We start from the raw sequence: 18004 nt of genomic DNA on the forward strand, positions 1-18004 counted from the left end.
AACGTGGACAGGATCGTGCATCGACAATAGGATTCAACATTGTTAATTGAAAAACTCAATACATCGATCATATTGAGATGATTTTGCATGCTAAGGTGAATTAGCCAATGTTTACTTCAATATTAAGTTTGATTTACATTCTGTCAATTATATACCGGTTCTTGAAGAAAATGCATGATTTATCACCTAAAATTATATTATCGCCTTCAAAATAGGCTCCTTCTGAAGTAATACACTTTTTCCCACGAACAACCCAGTAATTGGAACACCTTCTATAGCTGTATTCAGGAATTGCTTTTACGTAGCGAATTCGTTTCTATGTCTTCAATGCTGTCAAAACGGGTTCCACGAAGCGGTAATTTTACTCGTTTGCATGCCTTACTCGTACACCCATGCGTTGGATCAACGAGGGATCAAACATTTTTGAAGAAAATAATCAAACTCTTCTGGCACTAGTCGACTTTTTTCATGCCCAAACCATGAACAAAAATATGATTCTGCCTCCCAAAATCGCGTCCAAATTACGGTTACAACGAACCCGTATCGAGTTTGTCTCGTGTTTTAAACCGTTGCTACTTGTCTTATGACTTTCACTTATCTCGGAAATGGAAACCTAGTTCTCGGGAAGTCTATAAAGGATACCCTTTTCATGTTTGTCACAGAGTGGTCTGTGACAAGTTCGATTCCAAAATCCAATTTTATCCGTGTTTGCAACCCGTAAAAAAGTATTCATTATTCAAATGACAAAATAAAAAAACAATTGTGACTAGAATAGCTTAATAAGTTAATCTAAATTTCCTATAATAAGATCTAATGGGTAGTCTTATTCTGGAGCTGTTTACCCTAGGCGCTGAACTAGTTCCATGACTGTCGTTAACTGTCTACATTGTTGGCCCACGTTCTTTTTATCATATCGGCTGCCTTTTCACCGATCATAAACACCACTCCGTTGGTATGAGCTGAAGGTAGTGTTGGTATAATTGACGCGTCAGCAACGCGCAGATTGCGAACACCATGGATTCTAAGCTCCGGATCAACAACTGCGTTTGAATCGCTAGATGGTCCCATTTTGCATGTACCAGACTGAAATAGGAAATAAAGGTATTTTTCAATGATACTCGAGTACAAAATACAGCCATATTTCATACTTGGTGCTGAATACTTGCTCCAACCTGCCGTAAGCAGCACTTCCAGTATTCATCACTGCGAAAACGCTCGCCTTCGCAGCCATGGAAAGGAACGGCGAGCAGTTTGGATCCGTACGATCCAAAACTTGGGGATTCACCTATCTGTACAGCCAGTTTAATCCCCTCGATCATAGTGGACATATCCTTGGGATGGTCGAAGTAGTTTCCTTCCATCCGAGGCCATTGGAACGGATTGGTGCTTTTCAAGTACACACGACCACGGCTTCGTGGTCTCATCAACACTGGAGCGATTCCGAATGCATGCTTGCCCCTTGCCGTACCGTAGGTTTTTCGATAGAATTCCTTTGTCATTCCGAAAGTATGGCGCAGTGATCCCGACTCGTCATTGTTAACCGCGCCGGTTCCCAGCACGAATTCCATATCCGGATAATCCGTCGGCAAATCGGAGTTATTGATTTTAACGAAGGCGATGCCCTCAGCACCTCCTGGCACCGTAAATGGTCCTTTCCTGTTGAGTGCATAGTTGAGAAAATTCTCAGGTCGCCTCATATCCTGCTCTCTTATGGTAACTGGTTTATTTACAGTGAATACGAGCCCCGACAGAGTAGCATGGTCTTGCAGATTATACCCGACTTTCAAATCTTGTATAACCGGGATCCCCAATGACTCGAGGTGGTCACGTGGTCCGATCCCCGACAACATTAGCAGTTGTGGCGATCCAATGGCTCCTGCTGAAAGAATTACTTCTTTAGTGACCTTGATCTGGTATCGCTGCTTGTTCTTCATGATTTCAACTCCATACGCCGATTTTGTATTCGGATCGATGAGTATTTTGGTCGCCCATGATTTCATGGAAATATGTAAATTGTTGCGATTTGCTACTGGTCGGAGGTATGCTCTAGCAGCACTGCATCGCTCGCTGTTTTTCATCGTTGCGAGAACTTTGTAGAAGCCAAGTTGAGTTTCATCGTTGGGGGAAATCTGCTTATAACCCAGGGCCTGGCCAGCCTCAATATATTTTCTTAGCAAAGGTGTTTCATAAGAACTGTGTTCAATGTGCAGATAACCTTTGGGATTAGGCTTTTGACCTTTGATTTTCTCAGCCTTTTCAAAGTATTTTACAACGTTTTTGTAGCTCCATCCGGTGTTACCAGTTTCTTCCCACTCGTCAAAATCCCGCTTATGTCCTCTGCCGTACAGCAGAAAGTTGATGAGACTGGTCCCGCCCAACCCACGGCCCTTTGGCCAATAGCAAACTCCCCCTTCTAAGCCTTTGCAAGCGTTTTGCATCGGTTCCGAGCGGTATCCCCAGCTGAATCCTTTGAAAAAAAAACAACAATAGTTATTCATTGCATGGCATTGCAACATATTGTTTGACTGCACTTACTTGTGGCTGTTGTTAAGCCTGCTGTCAGCGGAATATTGGCCACCAGATTCTCTTCCCTACCCACCTCGAGCAACAGCACGTTCCAGTTTTTGTTCTCACTCAAACGATTAGCCACCACCGAACCACCGGATCCTGCTCCAATCACTATGAAATCGTACTCCTTGCGGAACTCGGCTATGTCCGGAATACCGGCACTTCCGTTGCCATACAGAAACATCAAACTGAGGTTGTCGAATATATTCTGGAGCGGAGTGTTGCTTCTGGTGGTATTGATGGCGAATAGCAGTAGAAATAGTTGAAGGAACACCTGGAAGGTTGGTAGGATAGATTTGTGACAAAGGAATTTAAGAAACTTGATAAATTAATATAATGGGTTTTCTCCGTTATGAGTACAGAATCTTTTTATATTGACCACACAATTGTGACCCAGGGCATCTAATGACTCTGACAGCGGAGAGGAGAGTGAACTTTGAATATTTTAACCGTTTCAATACTATTCTTGAAATTTTCCTCATGTTTTTTTTTTTTTTTTTTTTATCCAAAATATATATTTTTATTAAGGCTCATATGGCGTCAACCTGACGGGGCCGGGAGTTCAATTTCGACAATGTTTGCCTTATAACTATGTTAGTAATATGTAACCGATTACTCGCGGTTGGCTCGAGGTTAGTATTACAAGTGTTTTCGTAATTGTGATGTTGCTGTCTTCAATGATCTGTACCTGTGCCCGACACGGGATACTTCCTATTGGGATGCAGCTGACCATTAATCAGCAACGCCCCCCTTGTCTGTACCCCATATCTAGCGTGGTGCGTCTTCTCGAGGAATCCAGGATAGAATGGTCACTAGCCGGCGCAATCATCAGCTCGTGTAGAGTTGTCATGAGCGGTACAATCTTTGGCTTTTGTTGAATCATCAGTGGACTGCACAACCTTTGGCCCGTGTATCTGTAAAGAGTGTGTGTATGTATTGCCGCGACTAAGTAAAAGTTTATAGATCGAATAGGAGGGATACGAAACAGGGACACAACGAAGGAAAAATCATTAAACGTTGACATCGGCGTTCCTGAGGAACAGGTATAGATGAAGCAGAAGATCAGGATCACGGCTACCTAAGATATCCCGGACGGGGATATCCGATTGTCTGCCTTTTGCTCTCAGTGCTCTAGAGAGCTGAGAGCGAGCAGCATGGAACCGGATACACGACCAGACAATATGCTCGATGTCGTGGTAGCCATCGCCACAATCACAAAGATTGTTTGCTGCGAGCCCAATTCGATAGAGATGCGCGTTTAGGTTGTAGTGATTGGACATAAGCCGAGATATCACGCGAATGAAATCACGACCGACATTCAATCCCTTAAACCAAGCTTTCGTCGAAACCTTAGGGATAATCGTGTGTAACCAACGACCGAACTCATCTTCACTCCACATGCGCTGCCAACTAACGAGTGTGTCCTGACGAGGAATGTGAAAAAATTCATTATAGGCAATTTGCCTTTCAAAAAGTGTGCCTTCTGAAGCGCCCACCTTAGCTAGCGAGTCCGCTTTCTCATTCCCCGGAATCGAGCAATGAGAGGGAACCCATGCTAAGGTAATCTTGAATAATTTTTCGACCAAAACACTCAATAGATGTCTTATTCTTGTTAGGAAATAAGATGAGCGTTTATCAACTTTCATTGAGCGGATTGCCTCTATTGAGCTGAGACTGTCTGAAAAAATAAAATAGTGGTCGATGGGGAATGTTTCAATGATCCCTAATGCGTAATATATCGCACCCAGTTCAGCGACATACACGGAACAAGGATCTTTGAGTTTGAAAGAGGCACTGGAATTTTCATTGAAGATGCCGAAGCCAGTGGACCCGTTTATGCATGAACCGTCAGTAAAGAACATTTTATCAGATCTAACTTTCCCATATTCTGCCGAAAATATCTCCGGAATGTAATCGGAGCGTAGATGATCTGGGATTCCATGGATCTTTTGTCGCATGGACAGATCAAAATTGACAGAGGAATTGCAAAAGTATGGGAAGCAAACTTGGTTGGAGATGCCCGGTGAAGGGTGCACTTCATGGGTAAGGTACTCATGGTATAGAGACATAAAACTTGACTGAGGAGTCAGTTGGAGTAGATTTTCGAAGTTATCAATCACCAATGGATTCATGATCTTGCAACGGATGAGAAATCTGTAGGATAATTCTGTGAACCGAAGAGTAAGCGGGGGTACTCCTGCCAAAACTTCGAGACTCATCGTATGTGTCGAATGCAAACACCCCATGGCTATACGCAAGCAACGATATTGTATTCTCTCCAGCTTGAGAATATGAATCCTGGCAGCTGATCGGAAGCAAAAACTGTCATATTCAAATGCCCCTTTGATATCGAGAAAAATGGAAGCCATTTGTTCTTTGCGAGCAAATGCGATTTGGATTTCAGAAGATAGCAGCGCGAGACAATCGTTCGTCCCTTTACCTCGGCGGAAGCCAAACTGCGTATTTGACAGCAAATTGTTCGTTTCAACCCACTTGTCCAAACGAAGTAGAATCATTTTCTCTAACAATTTACGAATACAGGATAACATTGCAATCGGCCTATACGAATTGTGATCGCAAGCCGGCTTGTTGGGTTTTCGTATGGCTATCACTCTCACTTGTCTCCAGTCATGCGGGACTATATTCAGCTCCAGAAACTTGTTGAACAAGTTCAGCAAACGATGTTTTGCCAAGACCTTTGAGCACTCCTTGTCCCACCAAAGTGATGGACGACGACGTCGGAAAGTGGTAGCAGGAACACGTTTCTTTTGAGCTTGAAGTGTGCTTTCGTAAATCAAACTCGATATAAAGTTATACTCTTCGAGTGGAGGAAGTTCATGCATTGAAACAAGTGCTTCAGATATTATTTCTGCAAATTTTCTCCAGTCAATATTTTTCGTGAGGTCATACGCAATATCGACTGACTCACGAGAACCTGATTCATTGGCGATCGATAAAATTATTGGCAGGTGATCACTACCGTGGGGATCTTGGATTACCTTCCACGTGCAATGCAGGGATAATGAAGAAGAGCAAAGTGATATGTCTAGCATACTTGCCCGTGCAGGAGGGTTGGCTATCCTAGTTGCTTCCCCTGTATTTAAAACTGTCATGTTGAAGTTGTCGCACAGATCATAAATCAACGTGGCACGGCTGTCATCATAGTGTGACCCCCATGCTGTTCCATGGCAGTTGAGGTCACCTAAGATTAGCCGCGGCTCCGGCAATGCCGCGATGATATCAAAAAACTGATGGCGGCCGACCATGGTTCTTGGAGGAATATATATCGAGGCAATGCAGAAGTCTTTGCCATTGATTTGTGTCTGGCAAGCGACAACTTCAATGCCTATCATCGATGGGAGAGTGACTCTATAGAAGGAGTGACATTTTTTGATCCCCAATAGTACGCCACCAAACGAGTCATTTCGATCGAGGCGAATAATGTTGAAATCGTGGAAATTCAGCTCGTCGGCTGAAGAAAGCCATGTTTCACAGAGGGAAAATACATCACAGTTAGAACTATGAACTAAAAATTTAAATTGATCTAGTTTAGGGATGATGCTTCTGCAATTCCACTGTATTACAGTGGTCAAATCCTTGACCTCTTGCACTGAATCAGGCATCGAGGGAAATGAACGCTGCTAAAAAACTACATTTTTCTTTCAAAAATGTTCTCACAATCGGAAGCAAACATAATACTATGCTTTTAAGAGGGTCATTTATATTTAGAGCATTTAAAATGTTGTCCACCAGGTCAGAAAGCGCAAGCAAACCAGATTGTGGCTGTTGCCTCGACCGCGAAAATGGAACAGACCGGGTGGGTGCTGCTCCGGGAAGTGTTGAGGACCCCTGGTGCGTGGAAGAACAGCTTAAACCAGGAGGTACTTGCTTCGGTCTATTCTCAGCACGTTCAATTCGAGTTTTCATTCCAACTTGGGAAGTTTCGGTCGTCTTTCTGGGGAGTGAAGGAAAAGAAGTAATTTTTCTTTTCCTGACGGCACCCTGCGATGTACCGGAACTTCCTGCATTGGGAGCGTCAGCAACAGGCTCGTCGTTCTGCAGAATGGAGTAGGGATTGTCCTGTGTCGTTGGCACGGAACTCTTAAGCATTTCTGCAAAAGTCCGCTTGGAACGTTCCTTTAAGGAACGCTTGATTTTTTCCCCTCGTTGTTTGTACACCGGGCATTGAATAATATCATGAGGAGACCCGCCGCAATGAAGACACTTGTGCTCTTTCGCGCAAGGATTCTCATCATGGCTCTCTCCACAATCTGCGCAACGTTTTTTATTGCAACAATAGGCGGCCGTGTGACCGAGTTGCATACATTTGTTGCATTTCATTACCCGGGGTACAAACAACCGAACAGGTAAACGAAGTGCACCTATTGCAACGTAGTTTGGAAGGGCGGAACCCTCAAAAGTCACACGAAAAGAGTTTGTCCGATTGAGAACCCTTTTGTCATTTTTTTGTGACACAGATTTCAGTCGATCGCATGCAAGAATCTTCACAGTTTTTAGTGAAGAGTTCTTGAAGCGACCGACACCATCGATAATCTCTTTTCGAGTCAAACCCTTTTCGGTTATTACGCCGTCTATTTCGACGTTGCAACAGGGCACGTATACGCGATACTCAATCGCAAAGAGGTCGCAGCGCGTGATTTCGTTCGCTTGGGTCCTGCTTGAGACGACAACTCGTAGTTTGTCTGGCCCCATCCGTGTAATCTCGGTAACTGCAGAAAACTTCTGAGTAAGTTCCTTCGAGATACGAATGACATTGAGAGGTTTAGATTTTCGTCTAAAGTATACAATGAATGGGCCTTTGGAGCCTTCATGGTATTCTTTTGGACGAAAATCCTGTTTTTCGTCAATGTCCTCATCTTCGGAACTTCCAACTTCATATACAGAATTTTCTTCCTCAACTTCAGCTTCATCTTCCTGCTCTTCAGGAGGAGGATCGGTATCGGAAATATTCAATAGCGTCGATGGGGGATCCTTCCCGCCCTCAGCCATATCAAAAAAATCGGTCAACTGTTCGATATGAACAGAATATAATGATAATCAAAATAAATAAATAAGTGAAAAAAATATTTTTTATAGGGTTATGATGCGAATATTAAATTCAATTTATTTTATGTTAAATAAAATGATAAAATGAAAAAAAAATTCCAATAAAAGTTCAACGGTATATAAGAAATAATGATCACCCCTAATGCCAACGTTTGCCGATTTGGTTAACACAAAGTTGAACAATGGTGTAAATCGTGCACAGAAGGTAGAAGGAATGATAGGGAAACAAAAGAAAAATAAATTTCTACTTGCCGCGGCTGTGTGGCGTGTGTGATGAATGTGTCTGATTTGGATCCTCAGCGCGCACCACTTTAAACTTCGCTCCACTCGCAAGCGCAACCGGTGAAAAAGAACACTATTATTCGATGTGAAAAAAACACCTTTGTTGGATCGATTAAAAACTTGTCCGATCTGCTTGCGAGTTGTCGAACCAATGTTCTTCGTTAATAATAATAATATATGTTTATATGCAAATATGCATTTTGGCATTTCTGCGATCTATGTTGCAAATTTGACAGTTTTTTGTTTTTATGGCATAGGAACTGGATTTTGTTATAAGAAATCATTTTAGTTGAAGGAAATATTTAAAAATATAATAAAAATATTACATATTTTCGTCACAATGTTCCACAGCAGATAAAAATTTAAATTTCTTTTTTTTCTATCTGTATTATAGTGACTTTCAACTCATTTGGCTGGTTCGTCACTTTAACTTCCATTTTTGGAAAGATGTCGGGAGTGAGAATTGAACTCGTGACCTTTAGCATGAGAGGCATGGATGTTACCACTACGCCAGATCGCCTCCACAAATTTAAATTTCTATTTTTTCCAGAGAGTCTTTGCTATAGAATAAATGAAAAGAGCGATCAATTTCTCGAACTAAACTATGCTTTTCCTGAAAAATGTACATAAGTTTCAGACGTTATTCAGTCTACTCATGATGAAATGGTGAATCAAAATTAACACGAAACAGACACGAAATGCCACATCTATCGAAAAGTGTTTTGCCGTTTTGAAATTCTATAACTCCAAGAAAACAGCCATTATATTAAAATAAATGAAGGTTTAGGAAATACGCATGTTTTATTCAAATTATAAATAGTTATGACAAAAATCCTCAAAACATCCACGACTAGTATCTAAATTACAGTGGTGTCAATGGAGGCCACTGCTACTGTTTCTCTTCTTATAGAAAATTGCAATTTTGGTTATCATTGATGTTATTTCATCAGGTGGGCGAGCCCAGTCCAGAATTATCCAGTTTTTTCGACGAAATTGAAAGTGACCCACTATATAGAGTTCAAAGACATAGTCCTACGTCAAAATTGGAGAGGTATTCCTAAATGATTGGCTATTCAAATGTAATTTAGAAGCAGTCGTGCATCGAAAGCGTGCTTAGACTTTTCGAAACGATCTTTGTTTTTTAGTTATTAATCTAAACTCTGTCAATAAATACCGGGAAATTGCTTTAAAGAAAATTCGATTTTCTCTCCATCGACTCATTCTTTTGGTCATAACCAAGCTGCAAACACATTTCCAGCTTATTTGACAATTTGGACGATAGATCAGAACCTCAATCACCGGTTTCTATAGGACACTCAATATGGAACGTTTTTGCAGCTGAGTTATTCACGAAAGAAAAAGTTGATGAAGAGAAAATTGGTCAAGTAACTTACACCCCTTTTCTTCTGAGCACCTCAACTCTTATCATCGCCTTCAAAATAGGCTCCTTTTGAAGCAATACTCTTTTTCCAACGAAAAATGAGGTCATCGCAACACTTTTGATAACTGTATTCAGGAATTGCCTTCAGTTCACGCAGCGAATTCGTTTTTATGTCTTCAATTCTGTCAAAATACACATTTCGACAGCATTGAAGGCATTATGGTTCTTAGATTTTCGTGACAATAGGTAGTTTTGTTCGTTATCCCAAAACATTTGACCGGTATTTTTTTATTTTTTCAGTAGGGTGACCATTTCCATTTTAGGGTTGCCCGAAAAATCAATTTTTTTTTCCAAAAATGACTTTTTTCAAACATTTATAACTTTTGAACTACTAGACCAATTAAGATGATCGACAAATCAAATTAAAACCAATACAAATGAAACACAAATTTCTGCATTACTCGAGAATTAATCAAGCAAATGCAACCAAATTAGGCATTTAGGCAATTAGAAAATTTAGGGTGCAATAAATTTTCGAACGGTGGTTGGATACTCCTCCTCCCTCTCTTAGAGGAGCTGCTATACAAATGAAACACAAATTTCTGCATAACTCGAATACTAATCAAGCACATGGATCCAAATTTGGCATGTGAAGATTTTAGTGGGCACGAAACGTTTCTATGGTGAATAGTAACTCCTTCCCCCTCTTTGAGGGGAGAAGATGGGAGGGGTCTGTATTTTTTCTATCATATTTTCTGTATCAAACATTTATTCCATGTAACGGAGAAACATGTTTTTTGCAAGTGGTTGCAAAATCTTGAACGAGAATTGTGTCTAAAAATAATCTGATATCATAATGATGAGTTTTGATGGAAGTACTAGATTTTTTTTAGTAAAGGTAAGTTCAACGGGCTCGTTTAGAATGAACATCAATGAACAGTTCTGCGATTGAACTCATAAACTTGCGCTTAGTAAGAAAACGTGAATGTTTGAAGGTATTGATAAAAAAAACAAATTTTGGGCGGGACGAAGTTTGCCGGGTGCTTTTTTGAAAAAAAAAGACTTGCGAAAAAAAAATGGATTTTGATTTCGTAATTATTTATTGTATTAGTTTTTTATAGTTTACATGTTTTCGGTTCCTAGGATGCTATAGTTTTTTTATATTTTTTCTTGAAAACTGAGGTTTTTTTTTACATGACGTATCCAAGAATCAGAGATGTATAATTTTTCTTTTTTATGTGATGATTTTTCAAAGTTAACATGTTTTCAGTTTTCGCACAATATTTCTATGCGACTATACTGGATGTATGCAACTAGAATTCAATTAATTGGCAAATGTGTCATTTTTTTCAAATTTTTTTTTTTATATATTAGGCTGTCAAAAAAGTCCTGCGGTATTTCCGCGAGATGTCGTTGTAAGCGCGTAGTTCTAGTTGTATTCATTGTATCGAGTCATACTATAGCTTGTTGTAAAGGTATTTTTGCGCGCTATAATATAGTCCTTGACAGTGTTTTGTTTGGTTAAGTCGTTCGTGAGTAATAGTGTCGTAAATATGGAGCAAAATAAAGAGAAAATCCGACATAATCGCTCAATTCGGACCTGTACTGCCAACAACTGGACCTCTTGAAGGTAGCACTCATGAAGAAGAGGCCATCTTTGATAAACAGAGGCCGCATTGTCTTCCATCAGGACAACGCCAGGCCACACACTTCTTTGGTGACGCGCCAGAGGCTTCGGGAGCTCGGATGGGAGGTTCTTTTGCATCCGCCGTATAGTCCGGACCTTGCACCAAGTGACTACCACCTGTTTTTGTCCATGGTGAACGAGCTAGGTTGTCAGAAGTTAGCCACAAAAGAGGCCTGTGAAAATTGGCTATCCGAGTTTTTTGCCAATAAGGAAGCGAGCTTCTATAACAGGGGTATTATGAAGTTGGCATCTCGTTGGGAACAAGTCATCGAACAAAACGGCGCATATTTGACTAAAAACAGATGATTGTAACTAATTTTATGAACAAATGAAAATTCAAAAAAAATACCGCAGGACTTTTTTGACAGCCTAATATATCGATCATCTGAATCGGTCTAGTAGTTCAAAAGTTATGAATTTTTGAAAAAAGTCATTTTTGGAAAAAAGAGTAAAAAGTTGATTGTTCGGATAACCCTAAAATAGAAATGGTCTATCCATTTTTTTTGTAAAACTGTACAGAAAAAATAAAAAAAAAATGGGTCCAATGTTTTGCGATAAAGAACAAAACTACCAATTTTCCCGAAAATCTGAGAACCACTATATCGTTTTGGCATAGAATGGCTGTATTATTACGAAGCGGTAATTAAAATTTCGGAAATGGGAAAACGTCACACCTATGTCTCGTCGCCAGTAAGTATGCGTTGGACGAACGTGGGGTCAGAATTTGATAGTTCACAAATGTGTGAAGCCACATGATTGGGATGAATTATTTGATGAAAATTGAGCCCTTGTCACTAGGCACCAGTCGTGCTGCTACTTTTCTCATGCCCATAACATCAACCAAAATATGACGAACGGTCTCGTGAGAAATATTTGATTCACGGGCAAGCTATCTCAAACTTAAATGACGATTCCCGAGCACCATTCCTTTTAATTTGTGGATGTTTTAATCAGGTAAAGAGGTAGATGGTAGTCCTTCAAGTGGCAAATCGTTCATCTCTTCTCGGTCGTCTTTGAATGCCTTATACAATTCATATAGCCATGTTTTCGACATAGTTGAGCCACTAAATGTATGCTGCAACATTTTCAACGTTTCGGAATAAGAAATTTTGCTTGCAACACAAAATTTCACACAATATCTTTGACCAATAGAATTATCCATATCAAAAATCACAGAGCAAAAAAAGAGTCATCTTGTTCTTCATGGCGCTGTAAACAAATTGACGTGAAGACTACTGACAGTAGTACCAATGTAAAAAATTGAAAAATGTACAGCGGGTTTAAAGCTAAAAATTCTCGGTATATATTTGACATAATGTATAGGTATTTATTCCGAAACAGTATGCATATCGATTCGCCTAATAAACTGTTCCTCAACAACCTATATAATTATCTAACCACATCCGCATGCACTGCAACCAGCAAGATATTAATCAACGTCTGTTGAGTTGCTCCCCCTCGCTGATCATATTCAAACCATTCAGAAACCTTCATTGACAACTTCATGCATATGCGTAGGTAAGAAGATAAGTTACTACTTTAATCGATGTCGGCAACCTTCGCCTTGAACATCGAAGCGTCAAGCGCTGATCCACTAGGGCCGTACGGAATGCACTGGGCTCGCATCGATACAAAGTTGTTAGTAACTCTGAACTTGATCAATATATAAGCTTTGATATCGGCTTTTCGTGAGTATGTATTTTGTAGAAATACACCACTAGTTTGATTTTGGCTTGGTTAGATTTTGGGAACATACATTTTTGGCACAGGAATTTTGGCACAGAGCCAAAATCGAATGGTGCCAATCGTGAACTCAGAGTTTTCACCTGCACTCAGAGAACCATGGGATGGATTTTCAGGAGATATAAAAATTTTTTGATTGTGCCACGGTTCGATTTTGGCAACATGGAATTCTCGGGTGGGTTGTCAAAATTGTAATGGGTAGTGCCAACAACTTCCCAAAGCCTTTTTATAGTGGAAGATACTGGAACTTATTTTTTCTATATGAATTAAGTTATTAATAGAGTTATTAATAAAATTTTTATCTCAAAACTAGGAGTCTTGTTTACGAAGCTTCACTTTTTGTAGTGGTTTCTTTTCTTTAATCTTCAGCATGAACCCATAATTCTTAAAGGGGGAATGAATTTACGTGATTTTTATTCGGATTTTAGGAATCAAATGAAATTTTCGGGTGTTTTGGTTATTGTTTGAGGTATATTTTTGAGATGTATTTTCCATTTTTCGAGCGTGAGAATAATGATTATTACGCTGTTGGCAACTGAATGCGTAGATGCTGTCTGAAAATCGGTAACTTGCTGGAGATATCGGTTCCGAAGCAACGGGGTGTCGCAGAACGAATCCCAATTAATATTTAGAACTTTAGGACAATACCTGAAGAGTTACATGGTTACAAAGAATGGTTTCGAGAAAAATGCGTTTTAAAATTCTCACAACAATACTATGTCCCTTGAAGTAACTTCATACTTTTGGCTGTAATTTTCCAACGAAATAAAATATCAAATGAAGGGCTTAGAATGAAAGAATGAAAGGCTACATCGACTCTCTCTTATGGTCATACCTTAGCTGCAAATACATTCCCAGCTATACTTGACAATGTGGAAGATAGGTCAGAACCTCATCTATCGGATTCTATAGCAATCTTAAATTGGAAGGTTTTTGCAGTTGAGTTATTAACTGAATAAAAAGTTGATGAAAAGAAATCGATCAAGTCACTTACACCCCTTGCATTCTAAGCCCCTCAAATAATCTTTGTATAACAACATTTCTGAGGGCATAAGTTTCCCGAAAATGCAAGAAACAAAAATTCAATTTTTTCGACCTTCCAGACCGGAGTCCCCCCTTAATTCGATTCACGTCCACAAGTGTTTGTTGCGTCGTGAGATTCTGTAAGTATTGAATCCGTATAGCAGTTTAATCTGGATAAAGTAATGAAGTGATTAATGAACGAGTACTGGGTTATCCTATCTGTTGTTCAAAAACTAGTGGTAAGGTAGACGTAAGACTATCGCTGGCTTGGTAATTTGTTTAAATCTGCATCTGAATCAATTCTCAATGAATGTATGAATGAATATTTTGAAAGATTGTTCAATGTTTTTTCTTGTTAGTATGTGAGTGGATGAGTATAAAAGTGGAATATGAATAATGAATAAAAAAGTTTAATGTAAAATTAAACTTTTTTAACTTCTTGGTGGTCCTGAATAGAACCGATGAGTCTGCGTGGATTTGTAGAAGCAGCTGAAGATATTTGATTCATGATTCATATTTTTTCCCGTGAGAAAAATACACGCGATTTGTATCCTTATTTCTAGTATGTATTTGTTCTAATAGACACTCACTGCCACCACAAGCGACTCTTTAATGTTCCCCCTCCCACTTCCAGTGGAAGGAGGGGTGTCGAAATATCATAGAAACATTTATTACGCTCAAAAATCCTCACATTCCAATTTTGGTTCAATTTGCTCTATTATTTCTGGGGTTATGTTTGTTTGTATGGATACTTCCCTCCTCTTTTAGAGGAGGGAAGTATTTCAACCCATCATAGAAACTTTTTTCATACCCAAAAACCTTCAAATGCGAATTTTCCATTTCCATTTGCTTGATTAGTTTTCGAATTATGCAGAATTTTGTGATTCAGTTTTATGGCAGTTTTTTAGAAGCCAATTAGTTGTTTTTTTTTATTAAAATATTATACAATATTACATAATACTTTATTAAATATTTAAGTATTAAATTAGCGAAAATTTTTAGTTTTTGTATTTATTGATTATGTTAGTTTCTCAAAGTTTTCTCGGCTATAGATAGAGAGCGCTATTTTTTGACGTAGAACTACGTCTTTCATTAAGGGTGCCAAATCAGAAAACAGGTCACGTTTTTATGAAATAAAGTTAATGTTAATAACTATTTTTGCTGCGAACGGATTTTAACGATTTGAATACCAATCGAATCGGAAATTTTCTAAGATTTGTTTGATATGATATACATTACTATTCTATAGTCTGTATATGGTTTAAATGGATAAAAATAGGAAGCAATCTTATTTCCTCATACATTTGTTCTGTCCATTAGTGTGCTTTTCCGAACAGAGCTGTCAATAACGAGCAACTTATCGACGAGCAACGAAGGGGAAGTCGTAAGATTTAAAGTCGCCGTGAACAAAGGAAAAGATGAAGAACGAAGGGAAATATTTGCCTAGAGTATAAACGGTGGTTCTCGCTGAGGCAAACTTTAAAGGCGAATGAACTGCAAAGTTTAAAGCCTTTAAAAAACAAAGAAGAAGATGAAGATGAGGCAATCGAGTCGGATCGAGTGCCTCTCTCAAGACAATTGGGGTGTAGGAGTGATATGAGGAAAGAATATAGTTTTCCAAGGACCTTTTTGAAGGCTAGAGACGAATGAACTAAAGAAGATTAAGGTCTCTTTATTTCAACAAGGAAAGGAAGGAAAGACAAACGTTCTAGATACGAAACAATGAACATCGCTTGTTCTTCCTTGTTTTGCGCCATCACATGTCTTCGTTTCGGACTGAGATGTGGACGCGACCAAGTTACTCACTCGCTGATGTCTCTGGCATTGCAATCATTGCATCAAACAGACGCCGTTGCATTAATGTTTTGAGCTATACAATTTTGTGGGGAACCATCAAGCTAGGCTATCGTCAGTTCAACAAGAAAATAATTGTTCTGGAATTTTGTCAGTGATTTGATTTCGCATGACGGTAGGAAAACTTCAATACATTGAACTGACGCTATGGCGAAGCAGGCGTTAAGGTTGTGCGCCAAAACATTATACATTGGGGAATACCAAGGATCTTGAATGTCGTGCTGAAATGTTTTAAGTTATTTGGGTTCGCGTGCCAGTCGCAAAACTGCCTTCAACTAGGATTGCATTTGCGCTAATCTTGATCATAATGAAGAATTTTTGAGGTTGTTGAGATTAACAGAAAGAGATTATTTCGTTTATTTAGTCATCACGAAAGTATTTTTTTTTTATTAATTCGTTTATTTTTTACAAGCTCAGTTACTTAAGTTTAAAGGAGCCGAGTTCTTAAATATAATTTTAAAACTATATATATATATATATATATATATATATATATATATATATATATATATATATATATATATATATATATATATATATATATATATATATATATATATATATATATATATATAAACAATTTTCTTACATCTGTGATTAGTAAGGTGGAAAACCGATTACTCGCGATGTACTCGAGTTTAGAAGGGTGACATATTATGAAAATAAATGTCGTTCTTGAATTTTGCATGGGATTTGGTTTCGCTCGCCACTAGCAAAACTTTCTCCACTAAGGATGACAGCTGCGCTTAGCATGAGCATGAGAAAGTAATGCAACTTTTTTCGGGGCCAGTAATTATAACAGAAGCGTTTCTTTTGAGAATAGTGCAAAATGAAGAGAAGTGTTTATATTTCTAGTATCTTTGAGCCACCAATGTATGGCTCTGTATGCATGCTATGGCAAACGCTTGTTGGCACTTGATTTACGTTGTACGAACGATGCCTAGAGGTGCGATTCCGCTGAGGCAATACTAAATAACAGGCAGCATGATATTTGATACTTGCAAATATTGTCATTGTTGTTGTGTCCATACGGTGCAACAGATATATTAATACTGGTGCAACAAGATTACAATCGACTGTAGCCGAGTCTACCTAATTGTGAAAATCATTTTGTTTATCATTTGTCTATATAGATTGTAGTTCTGATGAAAAAAATCGGTTTCATATATACCTGATATTTTTATAAAAACATTCAGAGATAGAGTAGAGATATTCTCAGAAATCCAAAAAAAGGGAAAAAAATAGCATTACACACACAATCACTCTGCATTCCGCAAAAACACTTAAAAATACGCAAGATTGTATTCACTATCAAACACGAAACACGAAACGAAACACCATATTCTTGGTTTTGCAATGCCCTACCATTAGTTGCATAATTTCGTAAACTAGAAACAATCTAGAATCAGATAGTTCATGTCTTCAAAAAATCAACTCTTGGGAAATCAGATCATTGAACATTATACATTTTGGTCTGGATCTATCAACTTCTAATTTTCCTTTCACACGATATAGGCTGGCAGTTAGATAATGCTTCTCATTCAAATCAGATGAGTGGAACTATGTAGCCCTGTTCATAATTGACTATCTGATGTGCGAATCTATGCGGCTTGTGCTTTGAAAATGGAATCCGCTATTCGGTGTTTTCTTTTGCACATTTTAGTTCAATCACAAGAAGAGCAGCTACTTATACTACAGTTCACTCAAGCTCAATGCTTTGGCCTTCTTGGAACTTGGCCTTGAAACACTATCACCTTTTTGCATTGTTTTATATCACTTGATCCCATGCTCCCATGATCCTAGGATCAAGTTGTTGCTCCATGGTTTCTCTAATATTCATCATGTAATCGAAGCATGTGTTGTAGGTAACTATGATTTAGCATTTTTTCGTTTTGCGAAAATATATTGCGAGAAACAAAACCATTCTTAGAAGCGCTTATTTTAGGTCTTCATTATCACAGCAAAATCAAAACTCCATTTTTCAACTCAATTTATTATTACCATCTCATAAACCAATGCAGCAGCTGAATTTATTATCGTGCAATGAAGACGGGACACCAGTTTTTGTACACTTATCCTAGCTCATTCGAAACTTGGTGACTATCACTAGTCGTCACCAACATTAAATTCCCTGAGCGAGTGCGCACCTGCGGTATCTCCGGTATTCTTCCGATCGCGCCGCGTTTACTATTGCAACTGACTATTGCAATCTATTGGCGCATTTCGCGATCTAGGCTTGCATTTTGGAAAAGCTTCGAACCGCCGTTTGATCTGTTGCGCTCCCTCTCGTCATGTTCGCCAGAGCGTTCGGTTTCGACCTCCTGCTATTGTCCAGTCACAGTCGAGCCGGCGCCGGAGGTGTTTATGATCGATGCGACACAAGTGAGCGGCTCCGAGTG

The 18004-nt window shown here is 39.0% G+C and overlaps 1 protein-coding gene across 1 annotated transcript; it reads right to left on the reverse strand.

Moving 5' to 3' along the window:
- Window positions 1-509: 509 nt before the first annotated feature.
- LOC129779865 (glucose dehydrogenase [FAD, quinone]-like) lies at window positions 510-17780 on the reverse strand. The gene is made up of 4 exons (XM_055787608.1): window positions 17607-17780; window positions 2536-2842; window positions 1149-2467; window positions 510-1083 (listed from the first exon to the last, which is right to left on the reverse strand). The coding sequence occupies exons 1-4, from the start codon at window positions 17607-17609 to the stop codon at window positions 874-876; spliced, it is 1839 nt and encodes a 612-aa protein (XP_055643583.1). The 5' UTR covers window positions 17610-17780; the 3' UTR covers window positions 510-873.
- Between the last annotated feature and the right edge of the window lie 224 nt (window positions 17781-18004).

This window comes from Toxorhynchites rutilus, chromosome 3 (genome assembly GCF_029784135.1).
Source record: "Toxorhynchites rutilus septentrionalis strain SRP chromosome 3, ASM2978413v1, whole genome shotgun sequence".
NCBI lineage: Eukaryota > Metazoa > Arthropoda > Insecta > Diptera > Culicidae > Toxorhynchites > Toxorhynchites rutilus.

Excerpts from the sequence above, each read along its gene's own strand:
- LOC129779865 (XM_055787608.1), bottom strand. Across the intron at positions 2,468-2,535 it reads AGGCTTAACAACAGCCACAA|GATTCAGCTGGGGATACCGC; the intron begins GTAAGTGCAGTC and ends TTTTTTTCAAAG. Across the intron at positions 1,084-1,148 it reads GAGCAAGTATTCAGCACCAA|TCTGGTACATGCAAAATGGG; the intron begins GTATGAAATATG and ends TTCCTATTTCAG.